General features: G+C 37.4%; 1 protein-coding gene across 1 annotated transcript; it reads right to left on the reverse strand.

Moving 5' to 3' along the window:
• Positions 1 to 6,747: 6,747 nt before the first annotated feature.
• Positions 6,748 to 10,718, reverse strand: LOC140152930 (uncharacterized). Its single transcript, XM_072175470.1, has 2 exons — positions 10,561 to 10,718; positions 6,748 to 8,356 (listed from the first exon to the last, which is right to left on the reverse strand). Exons 1-2 carry the CDS (start codon positions 10,598 to 10,600, stop codon positions 7,419 to 7,421), a joined length of 978 nt encoding a protein of 325 aa, XP_072031571.1. The 5' UTR covers positions 10,601 to 10,718; the 3' UTR covers positions 6,748 to 7,418.
• Between the last annotated feature and the right edge of the window lie 1,584 nt (positions 10,719 to 12,302).

Raw genomic sequence — 12,302 nt, forward strand, 5'->3', positions numbered from 1 at the left:
TAAAGTCAAAAAGAGAGATGGATCAGCCCCAACCAGTGACCATGAACTGCTTGAGGAATGGAAGGAATATTTCAGCTCACTCCTTAACAATGACAGCGGCACAGCAGCTTCAGAACTTCCTGCACCAGCTGTTGAAGATCTTCCTATTATCACTGAGCCCCCAACTCGTGAAGAAGTAGTCGAAGCAGTAGCAGCCATGATGACCAACAAGGCAGCAGCATTGGACTGTGCTATAACTGCTGAAGCACTTCAGGGAGGAGAGGATAGCATGATTGATATGATTCTCAAATTTTGTATGGAAGTATTCTCAACGCTGACACCACCACGTCAATGGGTCATAAATGTCATCATTCCTCTACCAAAGAAAGGCGACCTCTCTCTCATGACAAACTACCGTGGTATCTCGCTTATTTTCATTGCCGCAAAAGTGTACACAAGATCCTTCTGAACAGGATTCGACCTCACATTGATCCCTTACTGAGAAGCAACCAGGCTGGCTTTAGATCAGGTCGAAGCTATGCTCAGCAAATACACATTTTGAGGAGGATCATGCAAGGCTTCAAGGAGTATCAACTTCCCTTGACAGTCACTTTTATGGACTTCAAAAAAGCCTTCGACTCCATCAACAGGTCCGTCATGTTCTCAGTGCTGTGGCATTATGGAATACCAAAGGTTGTGGTCAATGCCATCCAGGTGCTCTACAAGGACTCCAATAGTGCCGTTATGGTAGATGGAAGTATCTCAGAGCCTTTCCAAGTAACAACTGGAGCGCTTCAGGGTGATGTGTTGGCACCATTCCTGTTCATTATCCTGGTAGACTACCTCCTGAAGAAATCAACTTCTGGAATTGATGCTGGAATTGTTACCTACCCACGTCGGTCAAGCAGGTATCCTGCTAGGATGCTGAATGACCTGGATTTTGCTGATGATATTGCCCTGTTGGAATCTTCTATAGCCCGGGCCCAGTCACAACTTACTAGGACTGCAACAGCAGCAGCAGATCTAGGCATTGTCATCAGCGCACCTAAGACAGAATATATGACTGCAAACTGTAACACTCAGCCAGCACTTGAAGTCTATGGTAGTACCATCAACCATGTCGCAGACTTCAAGTACTTGGGTTCTAAGATAGGCTCTAGTGTTGGAGACCTAAAAAGAAAAAAGCACTAGCCTGGGCCGCTTTCTGGAAACTGGAACGCCTTTGGAGAAGCCCATCCCTGCCAATCGAAACAAAAATCAAGCTGTTTGAGACAACTTGTGTCACTATACTTCTGTACGGGTGCGAGTCATGGGTAATCACCAAGGACATGGAAAACAAGATCAATGCCTTTGCAACATCAAGCGTGTGGATCAAGCGTGTGGATCGGATCCCAAATGAATCCATCTACAATCTGACCAACACCACACCACTGGTTGCCAGAGTCAAGATTCATCAACTCAGATTTCTCGGCCATATACTGCGTCTTGAAGATGATGAGCCTGTGAAAGAATATGCCCTTTATATTCCACCACATGGGAAGAGGAAACCGGGACGGCCGCGGACACTGTACTTACAGTATGTACAGCACCTCCTGGGAGATACTGAAGAGATGCTGCAGCCAAACAAGATAATTGTTTCGCTTGCCCAAGATCGCAACAGTTGGAGAAAGCTTGTAGTCGCCTGCTCCGCAGCCGACTGATGATGATGATGACACCCTGTACCAAAGAATCCTTCGTCTACTAACTGCGCATGTTTCTTGAACGATACACAAGGAAATTATAAATTAGAAACGGTGATAGGTATATGTATACATTGCGGTAATGTAACCGGCTCGGCTGAAACATGAATATTATAATAAACCAAAAAATAAACGGCAATAATTTTCGCACCGTTGGTAAGCAAGTAAGTGACCTCCAAAGGTCAAGTCATCTGAGAAAATAAAATGGCGGACAAAAAGCGGTACCTTTCGAGCGAAAATACAGCTTACTTAACCATTGTCAGTATGGGATTATCAGCAGAATTAATTTCATAATATATTGTACTAACACTTCAGCTATATGATATTTTACAATACGGTATAACAGTAATGGAAAGAAAAACTGCAAATGTGACGTCACTATGTAAATAACGTATGAGTATTAACCCTACAAGGGGGTTGTACCAACCTCCCCACCCCAAGATTTGTATCAGTCATAAAAAAAACCGCACGCGTTTACGCCCAAACGACCTAAGCTAATCGTAGATCTATCCTTTGCGCTCATTTTAGTGATAAAATATTTTACCCCAGCACCTTAGCCGGGGGTAGGACCGACGATCAAAGATTATCATAGAGGGGGTGATGAGGCCCACCATTGGTTTCTACAGTAAAATCAATGATTTTCATTTATAACGTTTATTGCAACACCCCTCACCCTTCGTAGTCCGTGTTACAAAATATGGCTCTGTAGTTCTAGGGTTAATAATCAATTAGGTAAAACCAAATATTGAGGTATCCAAAAGTATGCTAATTAGAAGGTTCTTAAAATGTAAAAAGAAGGTTATGCGAACATACTAGAAGATCTTTGATGATACCTGAAAGTTGACCCATTGATGGTGTCAGTTAAAAACGTACTTTTACGTGAATTCTTTGCATAGGTTGCGTGGTAACCATGGTAACATTTAAATTGACATCGAAATTTTGTTCACATCACATATTGACGTAACTTGATAAGATTTCTCTCCACCAAATGGCTGGTATATAAACAATCAGTGTTTTCACTCTGGGAATACACCGGGGTTAATTTAATGGCTATACTTCATGTACTTTGTGGATGGTTTTCTCTCAATATAAGCATAAAAAGATTTGTTACAATTTTGAAATTCGAGGCACGGATTTTTGTTCTTAAACAGATGACATCACTACGTTTAGAGGCGGTGTGCTTTTAAAGATTGATAGGATTTACATAGTTCTCGACGCATCCAAATCCAGCTGCTTACCTACCAACAATTTGTTGATTATGTTCACTCGGTCGGACATCCAGGAACATTCTCCCCTTCGTCCCCTTTGCACAAGCGCGCGCATAACAACCAGCTCGAGAAAGGGGAACTGCACATGCGCACTCTGGTTTTACAAGGCTATTTCCCCTTTGTGACGTCAGCCTGACCAAAAGAATGGTAGAAGATATAAAAATGATGTTTTCGAGGTTTAACAATGAGAAAACGACGAATTCATCCATACCTACACATAAAGGAATAGGAACATTATTTGGTGGCGTGTATTTATTTACAATACGTTTACGACGCGGTGCTGATGCCAAAGGTTAAGATCGATCCCCGGGATCGATCAAACCGTAACCGAGTCACGTATGCAAAAGTGACGACCGGTCAATGCACTACAGCCTGTCTCAAAAAAAATTGTGCAAGTGCAAAGCGCCCTCTTTGGCAATAAGAAAATACCGTTATGACATGATGCTTACATCATCGTCAAGGGCGTAGTCTTAGCTCTCGAATGCCGTTTGTTCTGTTCAATTTGCTTGTTTTAATCTCGAGATATGTTTAGTTAATGACGAAAGGGTAAAATCACAATTGTGCCACTTTTACTAGGGAAGAGGGCTTTACATGTAAATCAGTGATATCATCAAGTTTATCAAGAGTTCCTTCGTGAAATCAAAAGAATGCATCAATTACACAATACAATTTTTTTTAATGTTTTTACTGTTTTATCATGATGCAGGAATAATGATTCTCTTTTTCCACTTAGAACAGATTAAAAGATAAAGAAATATTTCACATTCTGCTGTAAAATTAAAAACATGTGCATGTCAATGATTTTATCATGGTAAATACTGTTCTCTTAGTCACTTAAGACATGTTAAAAGACAAACAAATATTGCACACTTAGTCTATAGGTTAATGAACGCGTATTACTTGTTGAGAGAGAAATTAGACAAAATAATGCACGCGCGCTGATGTTGATGCGTGCAATGCACGAGTCCTGAAGGGGGAGTGCATTAGACGCATCAACATCAGCTATCATTGATTTTACATGTACAGCTCTCTTGCCTAGTAAAAGTGGCACAATTTTGATTTTACCCTTTCGTTGTTAAATAAACATATCTCGAGAATGAAACAAGCAAATTGAACAGAACAAACGGCATTTGAGAGCTAAGACTGCGGCCTTGACGTTGATGTAAGCATCATGTCACAACGGTATTTTCTAATTGCCAAAGAGGGCGCTTTTCACTTGCACAATTTTTTTTGAGACAGGCTGATTATGTGTGAACGAGACTTAAGGTTAAATGCGATTGATTTTCAAGGCTTGATTCCAGAGGGGCGTAAGTTAATAATGGAAACAGCCATGCAGAAAAGAATGAACTCACGCGTACAATAGTGTATCAATCTGAACTACTATGGCCACGGACAAACCGCGGCTCGTGAGTCATCCTATATGTTGCAGGGATAGGGAGGGGCGACCATGATAGGACCATATGGGCTGATGGGGGGTGATTGTGGGCAGCCGTTTTCGGCAATTTTCCCCGGGCAATTTTCCTTTGGATTTTCTAAATTTTCAATTTTTAAAATTATCCTGAATGATAGGCCTATCTGTCGTGAAATAAATCAATGCTTCCCATGCTATAATAGGCCAAGTAGGCCTATTTATACCCTGATTATGCAATATATAGGCCTACAACAATAACTACAACAACAATAACAAAACCAACAACCAATATTTTGTTAATCGAATTTGTAAAAATATATTCATAGGCCGCGCCTATTAGACTAGAATAGCCTAAAAATTCCTGAATTATATCATGAAAAAAACGGGCAAAAACAATCAATCGCTGCAGTCAGAAAGAAAGCAACGAACAAGAAAAAAGGAAAAAAAGTGAGAGAAAAATAAAATAAAATAAACGGAATGGACCACGTAGGGACTCGAACACGTACCAAATTTTCCAGCTCAAAAGTATAGTATTATATAGTCGAACGTATAAGTCCGGCGCGCTAACCGATTGAGCAACTGAAGGGACATATGAAATCGATTGATCTCAAACTGACTATTATGGAATAGTGCGTAAACAGGCTCTTATGATAAACACGCTCATTACCGCTGTAAATGTCGGAGGTATCGATGGCGAAAAACCTCGTTTTTTGCAAAAGTAGCTTAAATTTGGAGTGAAATTCAAATGGTAAAGTAAGCGACAGACATTGGAGAAATAATGTAGGCAGTTAGAAATCAAAATTAACGTTCCACAATCCAGATATCGATAATGTTACATAACAGTGTTTTGTGGTACAAGATTCTCGAAAATTGTTCCCAAAAACGGGCTAATAAAATTTAATCGGTACTGTAATTGGTTCTTCCCAAAAAAAAAAAAAATTCTTTGGTCGATTTGTAGTACAATGCAAAAAAGGAGAAAACAATCACTCGGCGTGGTTTTATACGGAGAAAACAAAAAAAAAAAACTGCATGGAACGCGTTTTTGATCTTGTGAACATGGTGCGTAAAAATGATTTAAACGAAGGATTTTCAAACGGATTCTAAAATTTGTATAAACACACAAAAATAATGTAAAGATACATCCATGCACCAACATTTGACTCACTGCGATATTTCATTGCTGAGAAAACGCGGTTTTAGAGAACAACTTTATACGTCTTTTATACGTTTTTTATACGTTTCTTTGTATAACCTTAAAACATCTTACCTGTTTCTTGTCTATGATTTTAATTCAGTACTTCCTGCTTCATAAGTATTCAACTCTGGCACAGTAGATTGGTTTCTGATCCGTTGCACACGAAAGACTATTGTTGCTGAATACGCTTTTAAAAAACGATGTTCTTTAAGGAAGCCGTATTCCCTAAAAATAGATCCATGACAAACGGTTTTTTATTTATTTACTACATTAGTATTCTAACCCGAGCTTTTGTGTCATAGAGTAGTTGTCCTAAAATATGTTTATATTGCTACTGATAGTTACTTAATTGGCCCACACCTTTTTTAGAAAATATTTCTGACGTAAAAGTATATTTCACATTTCCAGTAAAACTTTTACTTCAGATACTGCATAGACCTTTTAAGAGACCATTATCTTAAAAGACCTAATTAATTTGGTCAATTAATAATATTCAGGAACTAAATAGCAAAAATCCTGCTTTCCTGCGAAATGCGCGTTAAGTCGACAAGTTGATAGTTTTAAAGACCTCCTTGCTGTTAAATTGGTGTTGTTTAGATGTTCAGACATGTAGTGTGCCCTCGTGAATGGGGCATAATGGGACATTCACGTCAAACAAAGAACATCAATTCAACAGCCAGGAGCTCTCAAAACTATACCAATTTGTGACTAAGTGCTCATTTCTAGCAGGTCACATAATGGAGTGACACATATCTCAGACACGTTTCATGAACTAGACCTAATTTGAGTTAAGTTATTGAAGCACTTCGTGTCGTAGAAATTTAACGTGATGCCTAAAATATACATTTGCCTTATTATATTGTGGACGTTAATTTGTGCCAAAGTGAACAAAAAATATCTATCTCATGTATTGTGAAGCTCAATAGTTTCTTCAACTTTTTCTTCATCTTGGCATGAATGCGCTTCCGTATTAATGAGCATGCGCAAAAGTTCCAACCATATAAACGAAAATGCGTTCATTTTGAAACACTTTTGATTTTTACCTCTTGTGGGTGAGAGCATTATTCAAAATTAGGCACCTGCATCCGACTTTTTTTTCATTCACAACTAACTGAGGAGAATTGGCAAGAAAAGACACATAAAGGATTTGCTACATAGGTTAAATATTTTTATTTGTTGCACAAAATATCAAAACCACATCACACATCAATAGACCATTTCGGTAATCCCCGATTTTTTTTGCACATTTAACGTTACCGTCGATTCGCACACCGTTACTACGCATCTCATCGTGCGTAGTAACGATGTGCACATCGACGAAATACGTACTTTGCTAAGGATTCTGGGTATTATCGAAAAGGTGAATTATAAAGGTATTATTACAGGTATTGTGAAATAATCCTGGTGACATGACGAAATAAGCTATCAACTAACTTATTTCCACATGGCAAAATATATTTCGATGAAATACCGTACTAATAGTACCTTTATTCAACATTTTATGACAACTTCTGTTGTATTTGGCAGCCAAAAGCATGTTTCTTATGAACCATCAAAACATGTTTTTTCAAGTGATCCATATGAAATGTTGCAGTTTGGACGAACCAAAATATTCCGATTGAATACTAGCAAAATGCTACGAATTTTGCATTTTTCTAAATATGTTGATGGCAGTGTGAAAGCATAATGAGCTTTGTGGTCTATTTGGAACTTATTAAACCCAATGTATAAACACATGAAAGTTCAATATATACAGTTTGATAAATTACAAAAGAAACAAAAAGATTTGCAGAATCAAAGTCCGTTGTTAAGAGTCAAAAGTGTTTTTATACTTGTTGAACCATCATTCTTGATGCACGTTGTTTTACAAGGACGACGGCAGCTACTCCTACAACGCCAACTAATACTAGTACAGCTATAACTACTCCTGCTGCTGTTCCTCCAAAACTAGCGGCTCCTTTAACCTGGTCTGCTCTTCCTGCGTTTTGTGAATCTCTATCGGTCAATAGAGCTCCTCCAAGTGGTGCATTACCTGCTGCACCTGAACTGCCTCCTGTTCCTGCATATGCTGGTGCGTTTCCGTTACCACCTCTGCTGCTACCACCTGCACCTGTTCCCCATGCTGCTCCTGCCCTGTTGTTAGTGCCGAGTGCTGTACCACTGGATTGGGCATGGTCGTTGGTTGCGAGTGCGCCTGTTCCTGCTGCTGTATCCCATAAATATTCACCGCTGTTGGGGCTGTTTCCCTGCTCTGGTGGTGATCCAGCATTGACCATGTTGACTCGGTTTGACATCCCGGTCTGGACTGGACCATCTGGAATGTACATACCTTGTGAGCTTCCTCCTTGTCCTACAGGTGCAGCGCCGACATTCTGGTGGTTAGTACGGCCACTTATTGGTTGCTGGTTGACGACTGGAGCAGTATCCCAACCATTAAGTCCTCGTGATGAACCTCCGGGTAATGGTGCACGACCGACCTCTACTTGGTTGATACCATTTACATTTGGTGCATTGAGTCCTGGTGCATTGTTTGCTGGTACATAATTGTTCCAGCCATTTTGTCCTTGTCTAGATGAACCTCCAGCTCCTGGAGCTGTGCCTGCGTTCGGGTAGTTTATACCACCACCTTGCTGTCTTGCTGGTGCATTGTTCCAGACATTTTGATATCTTTGTCTAGATGAACCTCCTGGAGCTCTGCCTCTGTCCGGGTAGTTTATACCACCTTGACCATGACCTTGGCCCCACATCTGAGCGCTTACAAAGCCTGGAGTAGAAATATACATAAAGACAACAAAAAAACATACAATTAATATTTCAAATCTTCCTGATTCAACTTTGAATATTCATTTAATTGCAAATTACATAAGAAGATTGCAGGGAAGATTGCCTATAATAATAATTGATAATCTTTTAGTTAAGGGCTCTGGTATGAGCGTTTGGACAGTATTTTTGTGGGACATGAGAGCACATCATGCATTATCGAATTGCATTCTGAATACGAAGAATGTCATTCTGATATCAAATAATTTAGATTTTTTTTAGATTCGGGATATAATACAAATTTTATGACAGATTATAAATGTGGTGTTTTTTTTTCAATATATGATATATAACAGTCCCCGAAGTAAACTTAATAATTCTAATGATATCGTACTTAAAGTGTATGTAGCTGGGATCAATTGCAAATTTTGACCTTTCATATTGAAGATACAAAAGGTCAACATTTTCAATTGATGGTCGGCTTTTCATCCCAGCTACATACACTTTAAGTACGATTTTTTTCCAAAAAGACCTTTTTTTTTTTTTTTTGGTGTTTTGGGAAAAAATCCATATCTTCAATACGAAAGGTCAAAATTTTCAATTGATCGTCGGCTTTTCATCCCACCTACATACACTTTAAGTATAAATCATCAGATTTATAAAGTTTACTTCAAGGGCTATTAAATATCAAAACATCAATTTTTAATCATTTGCCAGGAAATGTGTATTATATCGCAAATTTAAAAAATCACAATTATTTGATATCAGAATATTATTCGTATTCAGAATACAATTCGATATGTCTATGTGATATGTCCTTGCCCCTATAATAAACATGACTTTTGTTACCAGTGTGTATTAATTTTTTGAGGAAAATGCAAAATTAGTCACGAAATTGATCAGGGGTGTAGTACTACCTTAAAAGTACCAGAAATTGAATTCTGTCGACTGATGTGGTTGCTATTTTAATGTGGTTGCTATGATACATATCCCACATCACATGATCCTTGCAATTCTTACAGGAAACAACAATTCTTTACTTCAACTAAAAATAAATGAAACGATTAAACATTGACCGTATTATATTCTTAAGGGCAACAAGGCTGAAGCCTCCAACTGCAGACGGAAGGATACATGCGTCAGACTTTCTTGCCAAAAATAAGTGTCTATAAAATGTCGACTGAATCCAGAGCGTTAACCAGCGGATGTCTTGAGTTATTGGCCTCGTACGTATTGGATTGTTTTAAACAAGGAACTATAATTAGCAATTAGTCTAACTTAATTAACACTAATTTCTAATTGTTAAATTGTGATCTATAACGAGGTTTGACTTGGACTACATTGTTGATATACTATATAATAATATAAAGAATTTTATATAATTCAACAATATTTAAAACAGTAATTCACAGTAAAACAGTAATTGAAATATTTTAGGGTTTTTTTCCTAAAACCAGCACAGGTTACAAAAATAAAACTTGTCGAAGCACTTTATAAAATTACCAAAATCAATCGGCTTAATAAATCAATAAGTAGAACCTGGATGTAATTTAATTGTTTTGATTCATAAACAAATTTTAACTGTTAAAGACCAGTCTTCGGGCAAATTTGGTGTTATTTCATAATGAGGAATCACGTAGGGTGACCACCGCTAACTGAATTGGGAAATACGCGTAAGCACAACGACCCGCCCATTGTATCACTGGCCACGGTTGAACGTCAACAAGTAAGCGGGAAAATGATGAAAATACAAAATAAATTTCGTGCCTAAAAGTAATACATATTTTTTAAATGTTAAAATTGACGTTTGTGTAGAAAAATACAAACTTGTTAAATGTCACAGTTTAAGTGACAAGTGAAGTCAAATTAACGCTAATACAATATATCCAAAAGAAGTCATTAGAAATGTATATCAGGTCCAACATGGTGTGATGAAGTTACAAATTGTTAAAGTAAATTAGAAAATTAGAAGCTCGGTACTTTTATGATTTACAATACAATATTAAACCTCATCTGCAAAGCAAAATAATAAAATATACAGAATACTTTAACAGTAATACACATCTGCATTTATACAAAGTATAAAAAATGATTCTTCGCTAACAGGATGTTAAATCATTTTTAAAAAAATGCTAAATACATTTAAGTCACATATTTACTTGCAAAGTTACAATGAAATAAGAGAAATACATCAAGAGCAAAACTTACCAATGAAGGCTGGTACGAGTAAGACGGCTAGAAATCTCATGTTGATTGTGTTTAGTAAACTAAGTTCCAATTAAACCTCTATACTTTCACAGATCCTCGTCGTTGTCTATACGGTGTAGATACAACAAGTGAATGCTATTTCTTGTTGCGGAGGCTTATTTAAAGAGTTTTGAAGGAGAGATTTACGTATGTTAATCAATCTCTGTAACACACCTACGAAGACGCTATGGCAATAGCGTAAGCAAGAAACAGTATCTTCAACGGACCTACAATCACGTCATGGGAAATGCGAATAATAAGTGACTTACTCTGACATGATTGGAATACAGTGAAATGATTGGTAGACAAGGCTTCCTGTTCAATCAGGTGTCAAGATTAAAATCGAAAAGTAATAATGTACGTCTGTAAGATAAAATATCATTAATTAAATTATAATTTGAACCATGGGGTAAAAATGGGTTGTTTCTAAGAATATATAGCCTACACTGAAAATGAAAGGGCATTATGTCAAATAATAAAGGTCATGCGGCTGCTCAATAATTGCATACATTGATGATGATGATGATGATGATGATGATGATGATGATGATGATGATGATGATGATAATGATGAAGATGATGATGATGATGATGATGATGATGATGATGATGATGATGATGATGATGATGATGATGATGATAATGATGATGATGATGATGATGAAGATGATGATGATGATGATGATGATTATGATGATGATGATGATGATGATGATGATGATGATGATGATGACGACGATGATGATGATGATGATGATGATGATGATGATGATGATGATGATGATGATGATGATGATGATGATGATGATAAAAGACAAACCTTTGTCATGCAAAATGAGACAAAACTTTGTCAGGCAAAGGGGGTTAGGGGTTAGGTTACTCTGTACTGTGTGCTAAATGCTGCTTGTACAATATATACAGCCTGTCTCAAAAAAAGTTGTGCAAGTGAAGAGCGCCCTCTTTAGCAATTAGAAAATACCGTTGTGGCATGATGCTTACATCAACGTCAAGGGTGTAGTCTTAGCTCTCAAATACCGTTTGTTCTGTTCAATTTGCTTGTTTTAATCTCGAGATATGCTTAGTTAACGACGAAAGGGTTAAATCACAATTGTGCCATTTTTACTAGGGAAGAGAGCTTTGCATGTAAATCAGCGATAGCATCAAGTTTATCAAGAGTTCCTTCGTGAGATCAAAAGAATGCATCAATTACACAATACAATTTTTTTGTACTGTTTTTACTATTTTATCATGATGCAGGAATACTGATTCTCTTTTTCCACAGAAAAGATAAATAAATATTTCACATTCTGCTGTAAAATTAAATACGTATGCACGTCAATGATTTTATCATAGTAAATACTGTTCTCTTAGTCACTCAAGAGTCAAAACATATTAAAAGACAAACAAATATTGCACACTAAGGTCCGTATGCACAAAAGAGTTAGAGAGGGTCTAAAGTTAGACCTGGTCTAACTGGAATAAAGTTCCACCAGGGATGGTCCTTTACTCTTATTTCCTTCCTAGAGTAGCTAGCAAATTCTAAAGATTTTAATGCAACGTTCAAAAATAATACAAAATAACTTAAGCAAATGTAAAGGAAAATGTCCTTTCTCATGGTGCTAATTCCACTCAGATCAGGTCTAACTTTAGACCCAGTGTAACTCTTTTGTGCATATGGAGTTTATATTACTTGTTGGGAGAGA

This window comes from Amphiura filiformis, chromosome 5 (genome assembly GCF_039555335.1).
Source record: "Amphiura filiformis chromosome 5, Afil_fr2py, whole genome shotgun sequence".
Taxonomy (NCBI): Eukaryota; Metazoa; Echinodermata; class Ophiuroidea; order Amphilepidida; family Amphiuridae; genus Amphiura; species Amphiura filiformis.